At 40.1% G+C, this 20210-nt stretch overlaps 1 protein-coding gene across 1 annotated transcript in view; it reads right to left on the reverse strand.

Moving 5' to 3' along the window:
* Window positions 1-20210, reverse strand: part of NEK11 (NIMA related kinase 11) — a 233818-nt gene that overhangs the window by 181446 nt on the left and 32162 nt on the right. Inside the window, exon 3 of the mRNA XM_014789660.2 lies at window positions 2817-2982. Coding sequence (XP_014645146.2) covers window positions 2817-2982 — 166 coding nt within the window. The remainder of the gene's footprint in view (window positions 1-2816; window positions 2983-20210) is intronic.

The raw sequence follows: 20210 nt of genomic DNA on the forward strand, positions 1-20210 counted from the left end.
AGTCAGGAAGCGGCAGCCTAACAGCTCAGCAGCGCTGAGCCCAGGAAGCCCCGCAGCCGTTCCCAGGGCCCTGCCAGTGGCCGTCACCATGGTAACGCCCCTCCCGGGAGAGCAGCTCAGCCGGTGGAAAACACCAGCGTTTAAAAATTAACGCAGATGATCCTGGATTGGATCCTACTTGATAAAAAACATTTTTATAGAAGTGTTCTTTCTAAAGACATAATTGGGACAAATAGGCTAAATTTGAATACGGATTGTGGATTAGATGGGTGGTTCTCAAACCTCAGTGTCACCTTCAGACTCATCTGGTGGGCTTGTCAAAACACAGTTTGCAGGGCCCCACCCCCAGAATCAGTGTGGCTGGGGTGAAGGCTGACAGTCTGTATTTTTAACAAGTTCCCAAGCGATGCTGATGCTGCTGGTCTGGGATCATACTTTGAGAACCACTGGATTATATACTAGCAAGATATCACTGTTAACTTCCTGATTTTGATTGTTGGGCTGTAGTTATGTAAGAAAATGTCCTTGGCCTTAGAAAATACTCACAGTAGAATTTAGGACAAAGGGGCATCAGGTCTGCAATTTACTCTCAAATAGTTCAGGAAAAAATGTAGATAGATAGATAAGATAAATAGACTGATAGAGCAAGTGTGGAAAAATGCCAAGAACTGGCAAATCTGGATGAAGTGTATATGAGCGTTCATTGTGTTTTTCTTGTAACCTTTCTGGTAGATTAAAATTACATTAAAATTAAAAATTTTAAAAATTAATGCAGGAAAAGAAAGATAGCTTATCATCTAGATCTGTCCAATATGGTAGCCTCTAGCTACACGTGGTTATTTAAATTTATATTAATTAAAATTAAATTGGGGCCAGCCTGGTGGTAGCCGTTAAGTGCGCGCGCTCCGCTGCTGGAGGCCCAGGTTCGCATCCCGGGCGTGCACCGACACACTGCTTGTCAAGCCACGCTGTGGCGGCATCCCATATAAAGTAGAGGAAGATGGGCATGGACGTTAGCCCAGGGCCAGTCTTCCTCAGCAAAAAGCAGAGGATTGGCTGATGTTAGCTCAGGGCTGATCCTCCCCACAAATAAATAAATAAATAGATAGATAAATAAATAAATTAATTAATTAATTAATAAAATGTAACATCCAGATCCTCAATCACACTAGCCATACTTCATCAAGTGCAAAAGAGTCACATGTGACTAGTGATTACTGTATTGGACAGAATATAGAAGATTTCCATCATCACAGAAAGTTCCATTGGACAGTACTGACTAAGGGAAAAATATTTTAAGACCAGGAAAGAGTCTTTGGAAAATTCAGTGTGCCAAAAGCAGCAGTAGAGGTACTAGTCATAAAGCAGTAGGAGTCACAAAGCACTTTTTTCCACTTAAGTTGTTTTCCACATAAGATAGTTTATTAATTGAATGGGGCTAAAGGAAGAAAAGTGATTAAATTATATGCATCGTAGTGTAGCTACATATGTAAATACTTGTAGTTGTGCATGGATTAGTGACATAACTGCCAGAGTAGCTGTTCACTATCACCACTCCGCACACCTCCTCATTTTATTGATTTTTCTTAACAATCCATTGGATGAAGGAGAAGTAAACATCCAAATGTCCTGGTTCATTTTTTTTTTTTTTTTTCCTCACTTTCCTCCAAGCAGAGGAGGTGCAAGATCTGGATGGGGAAACACCAGCAGCACTAAGCTCAGGAGGCTGCCCTGAAGAGGAATAGCTGAGACTCGGAATATCTCAAACTTTCAGATATTTTAACTTGGCTGTTGGTTTCATTTTGGATGATTCACTAGCTAATGTGTAAAGCAGACAATGTTGCCATCCCTACTCCTTCCGAGCTGCTTCTCCTTCTCCTGCCTCTTCTTTTCTTTGTCTCAAACACACGCCACCCTCTGGCTGCCCAAAGTTTCTCTCCCGCACAGGCCTGCCTTCCACTCTAAACAGCATCAGCTTTCTTCTAGCATCATTTCTTTTGGGCCCCAGCAACACCCAGGTGATGAACTAAATACACTCTACAGTATAAACAGAACCAAATTCTTCCGAGGTGCATTCGGCTAATGCTAGCTCCCAGAATGTTCTGGGAGATACTTTCTGAGCAAGGTCATCTTTGGGTATTCTCTTGCTGACCCAACTCTTGTGACTCCCCTCTACCTATCCCTGAGGAGTGAATGCACAGATCCATGTTACAGCCGCACCTTGTCAATTTCCCCCTCTGGCACCTTTCTAAGCAGCTTCATACTCTCTTGGGACACAGTAAAATGCACAGCTATTATCCCTTGGAGAGAACATGGAGTGGCAGGGAAAACTGCAAATACCTGAAGCCATAAATCACAATTCAATAAATATGAAGGATTTCCACGTGGAAAATGAGCCATATTTCCATTTCCAAATTCCCTTTTGGGAAAATGAGCCGTGGAGCTAGAACCTAGAACTCAGGAGTTGTACCTCTGCTCTGTCCAGGCCTCTGTGACGGTATTAAATGTCCATCTAAGCATTGGACCATTGTAGGAGGTTTGGGAGAAGCCCTCTCACCAAAAACACTGAAGCATTCTTCTGCAGATATTCCTCGTTAAAATATATTCATTCTGAGTTTTCCAAAGGAGAGAAACCCTTCATTAGAAAAAGTTTGTCAATTACCCAAAGATGATCATTCTTAGCTGCAAGACATGAGATCCCAGGTCTTTATAGTTCAGTTTGTGGTTTGATAATTTAACTTTTGAGATGTCTCTTTACAGACAGCTTTTTAGTATGAAACAGGTTTTTATCAAGATTTCGAAAAGAGGAGTCTCACCTCACAGTACTCCGTGATAATGCAGAAATTATCTTGCTCCACAAAACTTGCATGGAACTTGACAATGGCTGGGTGGTCCAGCTTGGAAAGGAGCTGGGCCTCCAAATTGGCCTGCACAGTCTCATTTGGATTGAGTTCTCCAACACAGATTTCCTTCAGTACCTTTCTGCAGCCAAAAAAAATTTTTTTTAATACATTTAGAGCTAAAAACACATTTAATAAACGTGAATAAGTGGTGCAGGACCATTTAATTAATAGCCAGGCTGTGACCTACTCATAGGCCTGGTATCGCCTGTTATGACACTGTGTCTCCTGGTGCTCCCCTGGTCTGCCTGTCTGTCCCGGACAGTGACGCGGCTACCCCAAGGCCTCTGACCTCCACACCTGTGACTCTACAGCTTTGGTCAACCAGGGCAGGGATGGAGCTAATCTTGATCAATATCTCTGAGGTGGCTCTTCCTCTGCCACCTCAGATGTCTCTCTAGATGTCTCCATTTCTCTTTGTCTCTCACATTGTGGCTGTTTCCATCTGTCTTTTTCTGTCTCTCTGTGTTTTCTCTCTCCTTATCTATTTTCCTCTGTTTCTGTCTGCTTTTCTATTTCTCTCTCTATTCCTTAGTGTCTCTCCATTTCTCTGTCTCTCTGTCGCCTTGTCTCTGTCTGTCTCTCTCTGTATATATATCTCCATATATACGTGTGTGAATATGACATAAATATAAAATCCATCACTCCGTCTCTGTGTCTTATTCTCTCTTTGATTATCTCTTTCCCTCTCTTTCTCTCTGCCTCTGTTTCTCTCTTTGACTCTGTGTGTATTTATACACACACATACACACATACTTCTGTCTCTCAGCTCTAAAATTTTCCAAATCTATTAACTTAATAGCAATAGGATCAATATCTATTTTCTTTTTAAAACTATCTTTGGCATATCATACTTGATTGCTACAGTACTTAGGAGAAGAAAAAAATCTAAAAACATTAACAGAGGTATTTAGGTTCTTGAGCATGTATAAATAGAACAAGAGCTCATTAAATCTCCAAATTATTAATTTAAAAATTGTGATAACTTGAGGAGTGGACCAAAACATCATCTCTTCCCATTTAAGAAAAAAATGGCCTGATAAACAAACCAATTATAGCACCACAGTGTAAACTAGATTGCCAGGGAGAAGCACTTTAGAGCACCAATTATGTGCGCAGACAGATTCTGCTGATTATAAGTGAGCTTTAGCTGTTCATTAAGGCAAGTTCTGCAGGACCCGTACTAGAAAACATTTTGCAAAAATGCTCTTTAAGTGTTACTACCTATGCATATTAATGAAAACGTATTTATAGTAGAAACTCTCTTAATTAAAGGCCCTTTAACCAACTCATAGATTAACCAGCGTCCTTCAGTCCTTTCTAACAGATGCTGAAGGTTGCCTCTGCCAAAGGGAATGCCTGCGGCTAGGAGATACTCTCTGGCACGCCCATGAACTGCCCTTCCAGTTGAGATGTGTGTTTACCCAAGTCATTGCGTTTATTCCCAAACTTGTTTATGCCAGTTGTACTCATTATTGTAAATTTGTGACTTAAATATGACAAATTGATGAAGGATGAGTGTGAGAGTTATCTTTGCTAGGAAAACTCAGTCAAATGCTTACTAAAAAACTTGATAATGACAAGTTGCAAAAAAAAAATATTGTTAAATAAGTAATTGACAAGACTAAACGTTGGTTAAAAAATGTAAAAATCTAGTATTCTGAATTGAGATTGCTAAATTCTCATTCCACTTTAAAGAAGGTAAACCTGGCAAACTTAATCAACATATTATAGGTACAGTTTATGCAAAAGAGATGACATTAGATTAAATGTCATCTAATCAGAGAACATTAGATGTTGGCGGCACATCAAAAAAATCAGAGAAAATGTACAATGATATGTTTTAAGTTGATGTAAATATTTTAGTTATGTCATTTCATTTTAAAATTGTTTCCTCTATTTACCCAAGTACCAGCCCCAATCACATTGGATAGGAGGGCTCCTACCATTCTTCAAAATGTGATTATACTATAAACTTTTCATTAATTCAAACAAGCCTTTCCCTCTAGTTGTTTCACTGTGGAAAAGAGTAATTTCCTCAGGCAATACCAGAGATAGAACTCGTTTCTTCTTTCAGACTCAGGCCTAGAAGATTTGATATTGGGGTCAGCATAGAACTGGCCCATTTTCACCCTTTCCATTTCTCAGTGGTAAAAATTTCATAAAAATTGTAAGTTAGACAATCTGTCCTAGAAGCTGAGATCCTAAGTAGAAAAACTTAGAAAGTGTCCTTACCTTACTCTGGTGTTGGGTAAGATTTGGCTATTTTTCCTCACCAATAAAAGCTGTGTTAAGTTTCTGTTCTCCAAAATCTCATAAGGAGAACCCGCTGCTTCGAGAGGACCACTACCAGGATTTCAGTTTTCCTAAAACTTGAGTCCTTTAACATTTTATTCATTTTAAATGTTCTTCATGGTCTCCCCATTCTGAACTCGTCCCACCCGCAAAACCCAACCACAGCAGGCATGGACTGTGTCCCCAAAGAGCAGGCCAACTGCACTAGAAAGGACGGCTCTGCACCAGGAGCCTCACAGGCTCCGCTCTGCCATTTACAGGTGTGTTGAACTCTGACTGCAATTTAGAAAGTTGGAATATTTGGTTCCCCTTCCCTAATGGCGCTTTCACATTGGTTTTGTTAGGTAACAAACACTTTATTAGACTTCTACTTGATAACGAAGTGGATTCTAGAGAAATGCGTGCTTGGTAACATATTCTATAGAAAGACTGGTCTATCAAGAATTTGGTTAAAAATGACCTCATGTTATTAAGAGTGGCATCTCAGACTGTTAGAATACTACAGGGAGCTTGAAACGACATACACAGCAATGTTTTTCTTTAACGTCTGAAGATTACGAAGCAGCAGGCAGAGCTCAATGACATCTTCATAGTGCTTTTCCAGTAATTTACTGTGCCCCAGCCAACGTGCAGTTGTAGAAGTCACAGTGGTTAAGCATGACAATATAAAGCCTTATACAAACTTGAAATATTCTCTTGCTGTGAAGGAACAAATGCTATAAAAAGCTTTAAGATACTTATTTTTCCTTGCAAACAACTATTATGCAACAGAGCATGAGATTTTACATATAGTTACCTGAGCCCCATCTGGCAGCCTGACAATAAAGCATAAAATCTCATTTGCCCACAGCTTAGCAGACGAAGGTAGGGCTATTAAGACAGGTGATATCCAACATAATCATCTCGAGCTGACACAGAGACATTCTACCTTCCTTACCTAAAGTCATGTCACTGAACTGACAGAGGAAACTCTCACTGCATATCACTTAATATGAGATCCATATTGGCGAAAGCCAGCATGGAAACTTACCAAGGCAAGGACAGCTCGTCACCTGCTCAGTGACTCTCAGCCTGTCACCCACTCCTAAATAACATGACAGATATTTATTTCATCGGAACTTCAACTGTTTGGGAGAAACTTTATGACAGCAGCAAAAACAGGCCTCCCTGCAGCCTCCCTTATTTTGCAAACTTTCTGTTCCCTTTCCTAAGTGGCACGCTTCATTCTTTCTAGAATCAGTAGTAAACTGACAAACTTTGGAAAGTGACTTTGGAAATTTGGGATAACTATAGCTAATTTCATTCCCTTAAAATTGGCCCAACTTTTGTACAAATGGGGCAGATGATATTTTTGAGATGTTAATCAAAGGCTGTTTTTCCTCAAATTTCCTCCTATCCTTTCACATTTTCCCCATTGAACCTGTAGCATATGCTGCCTCAGGAAAAAGATGGCATCACAAACTACAAAGAATATGAGTCAAATCCCTGGCTTCTGATTTTCCAAAGGAGAGACCAAGGCCAAAGAGAAGAGATCTGGAGGAACACCTGAGCAGTGGGTGAGTGTCCTCCCTGCCCCTAGGTGAGAAAGAGACCCTCTGGACCAGATGAAGGGGAGGCAAGAAAATTAGGTACCACTGAGCCCTTGAAAATAGTTCCTGTCCCCAAGGCCGGGTCTGTAGACAGGGGTAGGAACAGAACTCCAAGGTGGTAGGGGAGCCTGAGAGCAGAAGACCTGTGCTCTCTTTCCAAAGTAGGCCATGGAAAATAGCAGGACCCTCACATTTTCTTGTGTCCAGCAAAGTATAGGAGGGAAAGAAAGGTCTCCAAGAGGCAAGTAAGCTGATGGGTCTAAGAGAGCTCTAGAATCTCCAATGAGCAGTGCAGAAGCAGCAGAACGACGTCCCAGGGAGCCACGACCATCTCAGTGAGGACCAGTCAGCAGGTGGGACTGGAAGGCTTCACAGTTAGTCTGGAGGAAACCTATGGTCCCTTCCCTTGTGATTTAACCAACAATCATGCATCGCATTCCTATAGTAAGGACCCGCTATGTGTCTATGGTGTAGAGGGCACTGGGGATTCATGGTCCCTGCCCTGTGTCTACTGGGAAGACAGATATTAAACAGATAAGTGTGCATGAATGTGTGTATATATGTATGTTTTGTATTTTCAAAAACTTCAAATCAAGACGAATGCTATAAAGTTAAGGTAAACAATGTCTAAGGCCTTCCAGGTTTAAGACGCTCTGACTCTCTAATGTGATCAGCAGCTACTGCGCCGCCCATTGAGGGCAAAGCCACAGAAAATAGAAAATAGATTTTAACCTCACCTTAAACAAGAGAGTAATTTTTTGCTCGTTGTTTGCTTTTTTTTAATCTGCCCAGGACTTTCAAGATAGAGTTTCATCCATGTAGCAAGGCAGCAATTATTTTAATTAATCCTTTCTTAAATGGTAAGCTCTCATCTTTTCTAATTTACACGGAAATAGAGAAATTTTTGAAAACAAAACATAAAGAAAACATTACCCACAATCCACCACAGAGATAATTAGCATTAGCATTTTTGTGTATTTCTTTTCCATCTTTTAGCTACACATTTTTTTAACAGTAGAAGCCAAACAGTTTACACAATTTGCCTGCTGCTATTTTTGTGGGGTATTATTACAGCAGACACCTGTCAGTCGTGGCTGCCCAGCATCTTTAGACCTACATTGTAGTAGATTCCTGAACTGTGAGTCTGGTCTTCCCCAGACAGATACAAAAAAACAAACAGACAACAAACAAACCCTACATCTCCCGCTTCCCTTGAGTTGGGGTGCCAGTGTGACTTAGGTTGTGCCAGTCAGCTGCACCCACCCCAGATTTTGCCTTGTGCGAGCTGCGTGAAGAAACAGGGTGAGCACAGGGCCCCCCTTTCGCTAATACAGGTGTCATAAGAAATAGCGTGGCCCTGAGGGCAACGGCAGCAGGCCACTTCAGTGGCATGGGTCTGTCAGATGTTCCTGGAAATTTAGCCTTCAGCCTGCTCCCCAGCCCTCCCGCTGCTGCTGTGAGCTGTTGCTGGTACAAATCCCTTTCTACTTAAACTGCGCAGAGAGCAGCTGCTCTTATCTGCACTTGGGAGCCCTGACCAATGCAATCACGCATCACATAAGCATGTTCCAGTGTTACCACGAATCACTGTAAACGCCTTGGGGTAATGAAAATAGAACCTCATTTAGGTTTGACTCATTTAGGTTAATTTTTATTATTTATTTGAGTCTTAAATCTTAGGATCTTCTAAGGGATTCAAGGCCACAGTATTTTTCTCCATTTACGAATAGAAATATCATGAGCATGAAAAACATCCTTTTTAAAGTTATTTTATCCTCTTTAATAAGACATATAACTTGAAAGTGTAAAGGGCATTAAAAAATATAATGGCACAGAGTGATATTTATTCCAAAAAGTGGCACATTGATAAAAAATGGAAAAGCCAGGAACTAAGGGTCCCTAAAGGAGTAGCTGACAAAAACATTGTAGATGTTAGTGATGAGTATACTACAGATGGAATTTTATTTTATTTCAGTTGTTTTTGCTTCTCTCAGCAATTCAAAAACATATTTTTAATGTCTGTTGTCAGAGAAAAGGACAAAATTATTTTATGGGCCATTATCATATGCCATAATCCATAAGCTGTTTTTGTTCTTAACAATTAAATCCTTGATCCCAGCTCATTTGGGAGCTAGAACTCCGATTCATCTGGTATTTTCCTCTCCACCCTGATCACAAGCATGTAGCAGAGTTTCTGGACACAGCAGGGGCTCAAATGACATCAGGGTACAGTGCAGAGATGGCAAACTACAGGGGCCCAGGACAGACATCAGCAACAAAATAGCAACTCCTTCTGCTGAGCCCGACTTCAGACTCTGCACAAGGCCCCAGGCAGTTACTACCAAATACCATAAGATAGAAAATTCCATGCTTCTATTATTTCACCATCTATCGACTGCCTTCTGTATGCCAAGTACAATGCCAAGTGCTAGGGATAAAAAGAAGAAAAAGATAAAACTCTTGCCTCAGAGAGAGCTCAGTCTCATGGGGGAGACCAACAAATATAAAAATAGTGAACGACTTCACAATAAATGCAATAACAGAGCTCGGTGGGAGGGTAGGGATCCCTAACCTTCTTTGAGAAGAGAAGAAAAGGCAAAATCTATACTGGAGCCCCAGGACATTCACTTTTGCACACAGAAACCACTTTGTAGTATGCCGAATTGCCTTTCCCCAGGTGGATCCTAAGTAGCGAAAGAAATGAATTTATCATTCTTTACTATTTGCCCTGTATAAATCAATACTCAGTAGAGGAATGTCTGTATCTGCATTACTTGAATAGGTTATGAAAGTTAATAAGCATGTGACTTTTTAAAAAAGAAAACTACTTAAGAATTTCTATATCTATATATCATTCTTTAGAGTAACACACACACACACACACACACACACACACACCCCTACAGTCTACATTATGGAATGTGGACTGAAAATGTTACAGGGAGGGGTACTTTTTAAAAGATCTGTAAAACTAGCAAGTTTACAAACCACTGCTTCCTTCCTTCCTCCCCACCCATTTATCTAACCCCATTTTCATCCAAAAAAGCATTTAAGCTTTACATAACAATATTTTAAAAAATAAATGTGAGGAATTCTCCCATTAAGCCATGCTCTGCTCTAAAGGACTCTCTTAGTTTGGGGTCCCCAGGAAGCAAACTCTGAGAAAAGGATTCAAGTGCAAGTAGTTCAATCTGGGCAGTGAGAGGGCAGTTGGGAAGTGAGATGAAGGAGGGAAGCCATTCAAGGACATATTATCCAGCTGGTTACCATTGTGGGTGCCCTGGGGCTTAATTATGTAAAGGAACTCTGGGAGCCAGTGTAGAATACGCCTCTGAGTTCCCCTGCCCAAGGGGCGAGGACCAGAACTCCCTTCATTCACTGCTTCAGGCTGCTCCCTGGGAGTATTAATTCCCCCACTCTTCCACCCTGTGAGAGCACAGCAGGCCCCAGCGGCCAGGGAGAGGCCTTGCGCAGAACTGCAGGAACTAGCAGTTGGAGGCTGGGTCTGCACATAGGAAATATTAATCACGCAGGGGATACAGGTAGGGCACCAAGATCATCTTCCACAGGAGTAAAAATAAAAGAAATTTCCTGCATTTTAAATTCTGGCCTATTTTATTTGAACTCCTGAAGGTGGCTAGGTTATAGTGATTCCTAGACAAAGTAAACTGTCTTGAACACTGAATAATGAAACTGCAAATCAATTATAACCTACAGATAAATTCCATTTCCTATGTATTTCAAGACTGATTTAGTTTACAAACACATAGGCAGCATATAGGTGTATTATGTACAGATAAGAAGCAAAGATAAATAATTAACAATAAACACTAATAGAGATAATAAACAAAGAACAAATAAAGTTAGAAGTATTTCAGACATTTTTGTTTGGCAAATAGGCTACCCCTGGTGCCAGTCTAGATTATATTTTCATTTGTGGTGACAACTTCCATGCAGTGTTTCAATGCTGGTACCATAACAAATTATGCAAGTTGCCTTTTTTTTCTAAGGAACAGAAGAGAGTAAATACAAATTTCAGGAGTAGGAGGTTTGAAGACAAATATTGCCTGAATAAAAAATATCTAATAATCATGTGAATTCAATGACTTTTCCCATCTGTATAAATTAAAAAAAAAAATAGAAATGGCTTGAGCACATGTCTCAAGGCTGGCAACAGCGCTGGTGCTCATCCAAGGTTCTCTACAGAGACTCTCCGGTGTCAACGCAAGAATAAAACTGGCTTCAGGATGAACCATATTCAGCCCTTTCTAGGGGGCTCCTTGGAGGTCACATGGAGATAAAATGTCTAACTGCTCTGTTGTGCAAAGCCCTTCTCCTAGGGCTTGACTGAAGAATCTATAGCAAGGCCAAGAAATCCATGAGTGGGTATTAGTTAACCGGGGATCTGCAAAAGCCAGTATTTCTTCTGGCCATGTCAGGAAAGCTTGTGTATTTGTGCACTCACTACCAGGCGGCTATTTCCTCCCCCATTTCTAAATCGCAGCCTCTATTAAAGCTGCTGGGACTGCCTCATGAAAGAGTTGATTGAGAACAAATTGCCCTTCCCTCTCCTTTCAGCCAAAAAAATGAGAGATTGCCTTCAGGGTGGACAGCTTTCTGGAGCTTCTTTCTACAGACTGTAAAAGTTCTCTTTACAACCAGGGATGTAGTAGACTCAATTCTAATTTCCTCCTCAAAACCAGTTATGGCTTCTCCTCTCCCCTCTCCTCCCACGTACCTCCAGACAGGTGATCAGGCGATTCTACTTTTCTTATTTATACAGATAAGCAAAGTCATTGACTATTGTGGCTTAATTATTTTAAGAGACACTGATGGCTTTCTACCTATCTCCCCACACTTCCACCATCATATGCTCTGGAGAGGAGGACCCTCTCCCCAGCCCCTGGATGAATCATAATTGATCTAAGCCTGTCACGTAATCCTATTCTCTTGCCAGTGATTAGTTTAGACAAGTGATATAATTCTGGCCTGTAAGACACGAGAAGTCTCTTGGAGGTTTTCAGGGAAAGATGTTCCTCATTGATAAAAAGAGAAGCATGGGAGGAAACTCTTCTTTAATCTGACTCTGCATGTTATCATCTGCATATGACTCCTGAACTTTGGCAGCCAGCTGGGGCCATGAAGGAAGTCATCCTAAGATGACAGGTGAATGGTGGAAGAGAGAAGGCACCAAGGTCCCTTATGGTGATGTGAGCTGCTGACTTCATCAACCCTGGATCTGCTCTCCCTCTAGACTTCTTGTTAGGGAGATAAGTCTTTCTTATTGTTTAAGCTGTTTTGGAAGCCAAAGTCACTCTGATACTAACACTTTGCTACAAGAAGGAAGAACAGACTTTTAAAGAAGAAGAGATTAGGAGCACAGGTGGAGAATGTGGTAAACGCTCCACTCATTTTTACACACTTAAGGTGGTGAAACCCAGAGGATGATGTTAGGTTTAACTGTGCTGTCCATCAAGATTAGAACAAAGGTAAGCCCCTTGAAAACAGGGGCTATGTTTTATTTACTTAGAAAGTACTAAGTCTCCTAAGTTAACCTGGAAAAGGTATAATTTGGCTCTTTTCTTTTTGGACATTGGTATGAACCTTCAAAATATCATGACAAGGTAAACTCTAATGAACTATATAAAAAATGGATCTACAGTGAGAAAAAAATATTTGAATAAATGACTAGAAATTATTTGTTATTAAAGACAACACGGTATTTCTTTCTTTCTTCCTTTCTTTTTTTTTTTTTTCCTTTGGTGAGGAAGATTGGCCCTGAGCTAACATCTGGTGCCAACCTTCCTCTTTTTGCTTGCGGAAGATTGTCCCTGAGCTAACATCTGTGCCAGTCTTCCTCTGTTTTGTATGTGGGACGCCACCACAACATGGCTTGACAAGCAGTGTGTAGGTCCACGCCCGGGATCTGAAGCTGCAAACCCTGGGTGCCGAAGTGGAGGGCACAAACTTAACCCCTATGCTACCAGGCTGGCCCCAACACGGTATTTCTTTAAATAATTTGAAAACACAATTTTAGTCATTAACTAAAAATTCTCATATGTCAAAAATTTTAGCAGTTATCAAAAAGTATCAGGATTCAAAATGATTAAAATTCCACCCCTGTTCGCTTCTTTCCCTTGAGTATAGATATAGGAATTATGAAAGCAAACAAGAGATAATCTAAAATGAGGGGTAAGAAGGAAAAGAGTGAAGTAAAGGGCATGGATAATTCAGCAATCAAAAAATTAAAAATAGAATATATAAATCAAACAATACTGAGATGAATAAGACCAAGAAAAAAAGAATTCCTGAAATATTTGGTGTCCACCCTCTCCCGCTCCTCCCCAAAATTAAGAAAACATACTTTAATAAATAGTAATAAATATGCCTTTTTCTATAATTCTTTGGAGATAGAGAAGAGAGAAAAAAATTATTAATATAGTTGTCCCTTGGTATCCAGGGAGATTGGTTCCAGGATCTCCACGGATACCAAAATTCATGGATGCTCAAGTCTCTTATATAAAATGGGGTAGTATTTGCACATAACCTTTGCATACCCTTCCATATACTTTAAATCACCTCTAGATTACTTATAATACCTAATACAGTGTAAATGCTATGTAAATACTATGCTATGTTATACTGTATCATTCAGGGGAAAATGACAAGGAAAAAATGTCTGTACACGTTCAGACTATGTATTTCCAGAATTTTAAAGCAGGCAAGATCCTCAGAGAGCAGATCCATCAAAGCATCTCAACCTATTAAAGTCCTGAGAAGTAAGTAATTTATCCAAGGTCATACAGTAAGTTACAGCAGAGCCACCATGTACCTCTTGAAGGAGGAAACAGATCACAATTCCAAAGAACAGACTTTTGTCTCCAAACTTAACAGCTTCCCCTCTCTTGTTTTAGTATAGAGATCTTCAGTGTCTAGTAACTAAGACAATCTAAACCTTTTTTCATTTTTTGAACCATTTTTCAAAGAACGAACACTTCTAACAGCTACTCCACTCTTGCCCTCCTCAGCATTACAGTGAAGACGGGAAAAACAGAAACAAGAAAGCCTCTTCCTGGTGATTGCAATAATGGTCTTGCTCTTGATGAGGCTATGTCTGGTTTTCATTAATTATCATTTGAGTGTCATGGAAAATCTTACCAATAGTCAAGAGTTATTGCCAGTTATGGAGCCCAGATTTGGACGTGTGGGATGAGACCGTACAGAGGAGGGAGACCATATTTCTCAGGACTTATCTTTCCTAGCAAGGTGGTGAAATCTACATTTTTGAGGGTTGTCCTAGGTACCACAACTCTGCAGGTGTGATTGTGCGTGTGAGGGCCGGTTTTTGAAAACTTCAATTGTGCAAAACTCATTTGATTCCCAATTGTTAAACAATGATATGCCTTAAAAACAAAAATAAATATTGGTAACTTAAGACTCAATGCAACAAATCACTCATTTCCTCCATCACACTTTGAAAGGTACTGAGCTTAGAGCAAAGATTCTGTTTATGTCAGCAAGGAAATTAAGGAGCATGGCAATGTCACTAAGGGTACGAAAGAATAATTTACCATAGATAATCTTTTGTTAGCTTTTGTTACGACTGTTATATGCTCCAAATTTACAATAAATGTTAGGTTAATATTCAAAATGCAATATTCTAATGCATAATTCACGTCAGGTTTTTATTTTGAACATTACAGAAAAATAGTAGAATTGTGGACTTGAAGGAGATAATCAGATGTGATGCAAAGCCTACCATGAAATCAAGATACAGCAAGAAATTGAGTTTTAAGAAGCAACAAAAACTGATTAGCTCCATTTCCTCGACTAGGTAAAACCGACAAAGGATAAACCCTATTTAAAGTAAGTTAAATTATGATCCAGGCAAGAAGAAAGTTGTTGCTCCAAAAATAAAATGAAAAAATAATCTAGAGTTTCAATGAAATAAAGTCCCCTAATCTTACTTGTAGCCAGTGCTGGTTGGCTTCAAGTTAACATTAAACAGCAAAAGTAGCAAAAACTTTGTATTTCTAAATTTCAGTCTCTATTTCATCATCATGGTGATTGTAACATATGAACTTGAGCTAAAATTCTCTCTTTACAGCATAAAGCAAGTTGTTATTGTATTTAATTTTGAGATAGGGAGGAAAATGAAGCTCTGTATTAGCATACTTCCATTAGAGAGTTCAAGCAACTGATTCTGGGTCTTATATTTTGCTGAATAGTGCGTATACCAAAAAAAAAAATATGTTTTTATGCACCAGAAAGTCAGGGCTTTACCTACCAACAGAGCTCAAATTACAATCTACTACCAGGAAGGATCTAGTTTCCCTGAATGACAGCTTATGGATTTAGTCATTGATTGGTGACACACAAACAAGTCACTGTCGATTGTGTAAGAGGAGGAGGAGACAGGAGGACACATGGCTCGCCTGTCTCTGATTACACAAGGCTTCATTTTTCAGTCAGGAGCGTGGAGGGGAGCCTGGCTAAATAAAGTGCTTCGGAACCTTCGTGCTTGCTGCAACTCACAGAGATGGCTGTGCAGAGTTGGTCCCAGGAGTCCACAGCAACTCGGCACTGCAGACCACCTCCTCAGGTCATGACACTGAGCAAAGGACACTAAAAAAAGAGACTTGAGCATGGTTTTCCACCAGCATTGTTTGTACAGATGCTGGAATTTCTTTGAGGATAAATCAAAGTGTCTCTTGCTTGTACAATGAAAGGAAAAAAAACAGTTCAACTCATAAAGCATGATATCTGAAGGTGCCTCAGAGAAGGGACACAGAATCTGAGAGCAGTGCTTCTCAAATTTTACCGTACACACAAATCCCCAGGGGATGTGTTCCAGTACAGGTCTAGGGTGGGCCTGAGATTGCACATTTCTAACAAGGTCCTAGGTGATGTTCTAAGCTGCTAGTCCAGGGAGCACACTTGGAGTAGTAAGGTTTAGAGCAGGTAGGGGTCCAGAAGACTGCCAGGGCTGAGAGTGTTGAAGAGCCCCAGAGTTTTCTAGAGGCTTGAGGGGATGGCAGGTTTGACTAGCAGCCCATGTGAGAGGGCATGTGTCCCTCTCCCACCCCATGAAGCATGAGATCTCATTTGACAACAAAGGTTTGGGAGCCGCTCCTGGTCCAGCCCCCTCACTTTACAGATGAGGACCTTGAACTTGGAGAGGCTGTGAGACTTGACTACGCACCCTCCTGAGAATATTCCATAACAACACCAATATGACCCCAAAACTCCCGTTAGTTTTAAAAGGCCATTAGGAAAATCTCCCGTACGGTTTTGGCCCATATTCTAAAAACTGCAGTTTGCATTGGTTTCCTCTTGTTCTGTTCCCAGTAGTGATAAGGTACAGCTGCCCTCTGACCCTTTGAATATGTCTTGTTACATAATTTATTACTTTAATGTATTTATACTCAGGCTCATTCCACAGAGAATTTGATATAACTCATATAATAAAATAGAAAATTGAGACCAGCAAGAGTAGGTGGAAACAGGGAAAAGAAGACAAATATGTTGGCCAAAAAATGTTGCTACAGTTGAGCTTCAAATTTAATTCCAAGCTTTTTGGAATGTATGATTACTATTACTATTACTGTTAGGACTGTTGCCATTATTGAGGGTGCTGTCATAGACGCAATTCTTCCCTATTACAAGACGGTATTTCAATCTCTGGATCCTTTGCGACATAAGCCAGTTTTCATCTTAGTCACATAGCAGTGGAGGTGTCCCCAAGGAGAACATCGGTGATTCTTTTAAATAGAACTCATTCAGAAACAGAATTTCAACTTACATATGGAATAATGCCCTTCAATGTTTAATTTAAGAAAAGCTTCTCAACTCTTACCTTAATTCCAGTTTCTAAGTTCAGTACATGTGTATGGAGCATCTGAACTGTGTGAGACACTTTACTCGTCTGAGGCACAGCCTCTGCCTTTGACGGGTTTGCAATCCAGTGGGAGGGCAGAGACCAATTACAAGCTTTAAGAAAGCATCATGAACCTTAAAAGGATGAAATGAATATTCTAAAAAGAGAACCAAAGGCCAAGATATGAGATAATCATAAGAAAACATTGAACCACTAAAATAGCAATACTGGTATCAAATATGACAATAGCAAGTGCCATATAAGGAGCAGTTATTCGGCACCATGTACTGTGCCAAGAAACTATTATAATCCTCACTTCTGAAATCAAGAAACTGAGATACAGACAGATGAAGACCCACACTTAAAGGCACATTGTCAATTAAGTGGCAAACCACACCTAGTAATTACGAAACTGAGACCCCACTTCTGAACGCTGGGCACCTCACCACTATGGGATCCTGCCTTCTGAGTTTACGAAGTCAGACCCAAATGAGAATACATTGAGAACACAACTTGAAGGTATATTCTCTGCACTAAGGTTGATAATCTGAAAAATCAGGAAAAAAGCGACAGGCTCCTTCCTGCCTCCCCCCGCCAGAAAGCACATGTTCCAATTTTTATGAAAAGTATCTTTCAGAAATTGTAGAGCAATAAGACTGACACGAATCTCTGGCAAAGTTGAAAAACTGACGATTAAACAGATGGCTTGTGAGCATTTGGAACAGGAAGCAGTGGCCAGCAGGGGCTCACATGGGCTTATGGAGAATAAGCCATACTAAATTAACCTAATTTCTTTTCGTGAGAGGGTTATTTGATTGGTAGATCGGAGAGAAGCAATTATTAGTGGTATATCATGATTTCAGCCCATCTGATGAAGACATGTTAACAGATGTCAACAGAAGAGTCTTGTGATATCCTTTTAATATGGGAGAGATGCAGTGTTCATATGGATTCATGGCGGGTTGAACGAGCAGACCAAACGTGCTGGAGTCTTGGGTCTCAGGCCACTTTTCCGGTGCCACCTCTTGTAACGCTATGGGGATCCATCCCTAACAATATCTTCACCAACATTTTATTAATGACTTTGAAGAAGATCCAAAAAGAAATATTTACCAAGTTTATAGGAGACGCAGAGGCAGGCAGCATAATCAATAGACATAGGCAGAGTCAATTTTTCAAAATGATTGAAGAAGCTGAAATGTGAGCTGGAAACCACCTAGGTTAAATTTTGCAAGGCTAAACCCGAAGTTCTAAGTTACAGGTGGGAAAATCAAATCCTCAAATTGAAGATGAGTGAAACCTCGCATAAGAGTAGAATGACTTATCTACAAAAGCTCTGACGGTAGTTTAGTGGGGAAGAGAATAGTTGCCCATCCCCCCAAATTCAATAGAAGACTACGAAATGATGTGACTGCTAAAACAGCTCCTCAGATTCCAAGCTAATTTTAAAATGTATGAAAGGTTTAAGTATCAATATACTTGGTTCTATCAGGCCCCTTTTGTTCTGGCCTGGGAACCTCATTTCAAGGGAAATATTCTCACCAAAGGTAGCCCAAGGAATGATAATTAAGATATCCAGGGGTCTTAAAATCAGCTTACCCATGGAAAAGAGAAACGAGAGGGTCAGAGATAATGTATTTTGAGCAACAACTTATGAAAATGTGCTAGGAATATTTCTCATGTCATTCATTTAATACTTATAATCATGTAGTTATTATTTTCCCCATCTTACAGATGAAAAAATTGAGACTGATAATGTAGGTAATTGTCCAAAGTAAGTGGAGAGAATGAAATATCAACGCAAAAGAGTCTGACTTAAGGCCAAGGCTCCTTCCGCTTCATTATCAATGTAACCTTTATCCAGTAGTTAAAATATTGATAATATTGAGAGAAGATTAGACTAAGAAGGGACGTGATACCTATGTCATACAGTTCTTGTACATGCCAGGGTTTCATGCCTACACTCACGCTATTTCCCCTGCCTGGGAAGCCCTCTCTACCCCTTCTCTGCCAGACTCATATTCATCCTGCAAGACTGGGCTCCTATGCTCTCTCTTCTACAATGTCTTCTCTGCTCAACAAAAATGGGATAAGCGCACCTCTATCTAGCATACCCTGCAAGGGGCTGAAAGTGTCTATTTACATCCTTGTTGGCCTGACTGGTCTGTAAGCCCTTTAGAAGTAAGAGCCACATACAATTTTGTTTTTAGTTTTTCTTCTTCCTTCTCTTACTGAGATATAATTCATATACAATAAAATTCATACTTTTAAAGTGTATAATTCAGTGGTTTTTAGTATACTTCCAGACGTTTGTAACCACTACCACTATCTAATTTTAGAACATTTTCTTCATGCCTGTTATGGACTGAATTGTGTCTTTCCCCTCCTCCCAAATTGATATGTTGAAGTCCCAACTCCCAATACCTCAGAATATAACTGGTTATTTGGAGATAAGGTCTTTAAAGAGGCGATAAAGTTAAAATGAGGCCATCAGGGTGGGGCCCTAATCCAATATGACCGGTGTCTTTACAAAAAGAGAGACATATTAGGGGCACACACAGGAGCACACACACATAGCAGAAAAGCCAAGTGAGAAGGCAGCCATCTACAAGCCAAGGAGAGAGGCCTCAGAGGAGAAACCAACCCTGCTAGCACCTTGATCTTGGACTTCCAGCCTCCATAACTGTGACAGAATACATTTCTGTTGTTTAAGCCACCCAGTTTGTGGTATTTTGTTATAGCAGCCCTGGAAAACTAATACAATCCCCAAAGAAACCTCTTACCCATTAGCAGTTACTCCCCAAGTCCCACTGTTCCTGGCAACCATTCATCTATGATTTGTCTGTATGCATTTGCCTATTCTGAATATTTCATGTTTCATATAAATGGAATCAAACAATATCTTTCACTTAGCATAATGTTTTCAAGGTTCACTTATGTTGTATCAGTATTTCATTTCTTTTTATGGCTGAATAATATTCCATTGTATGGATATATCACATTTTGTTATCCATTTGTCAGTTGATGGACATTGGGTTTTTTTTTTTTTTTTGGCTATTATGAATAATGCTGCTATAAACATTTGCATATAAGTTTTTGTGTGGACATGTTTTCTTTTGGGTATGTACCTAGGACTAGCATTGCTGGGTCATATGGTAACCCCATGTTTAACATTTTGAGGAACAGGCAAATTGTTTTGCAAAGTGGCTGCACCATTTTGCATTCCCACCAGCAGTATATCAGGCTTCCAATTTCTCCACATCCTCACTAACACTTATTATCTACCTTTTTGATTCTAACCATCCTACTAAGTATGAAGTTATCTCTCATTATCATTTTGATTTGCATATCCCTCATGGCTAATGACGTTGAGTATTTTTTCATGTGCTTATTGGCCATTTGTACTTCTTCTTTGGAGAAATGTGTATTCCTATTTGTTTTTATATCCCCAGCCCCTGATCCAGAACAGGGCATACAGTGGACACTCAATAAATAGAAGTCATAAACCATTTGTAGCAGAATCACCCAGAGCTCCTAGATCCCAGCTGA

Source organism: Ceratotherium simum, chromosome 5 (assembly GCF_057802395.1).
Source record: "Ceratotherium simum simum isolate JZ-2026a chromosome 5, ASM5780239v1, whole genome shotgun sequence".
In the NCBI taxonomy this organism is placed as follows: Eukaryota; Metazoa; Chordata; class Mammalia; order Perissodactyla; family Rhinocerotidae; genus Ceratotherium; species Ceratotherium simum.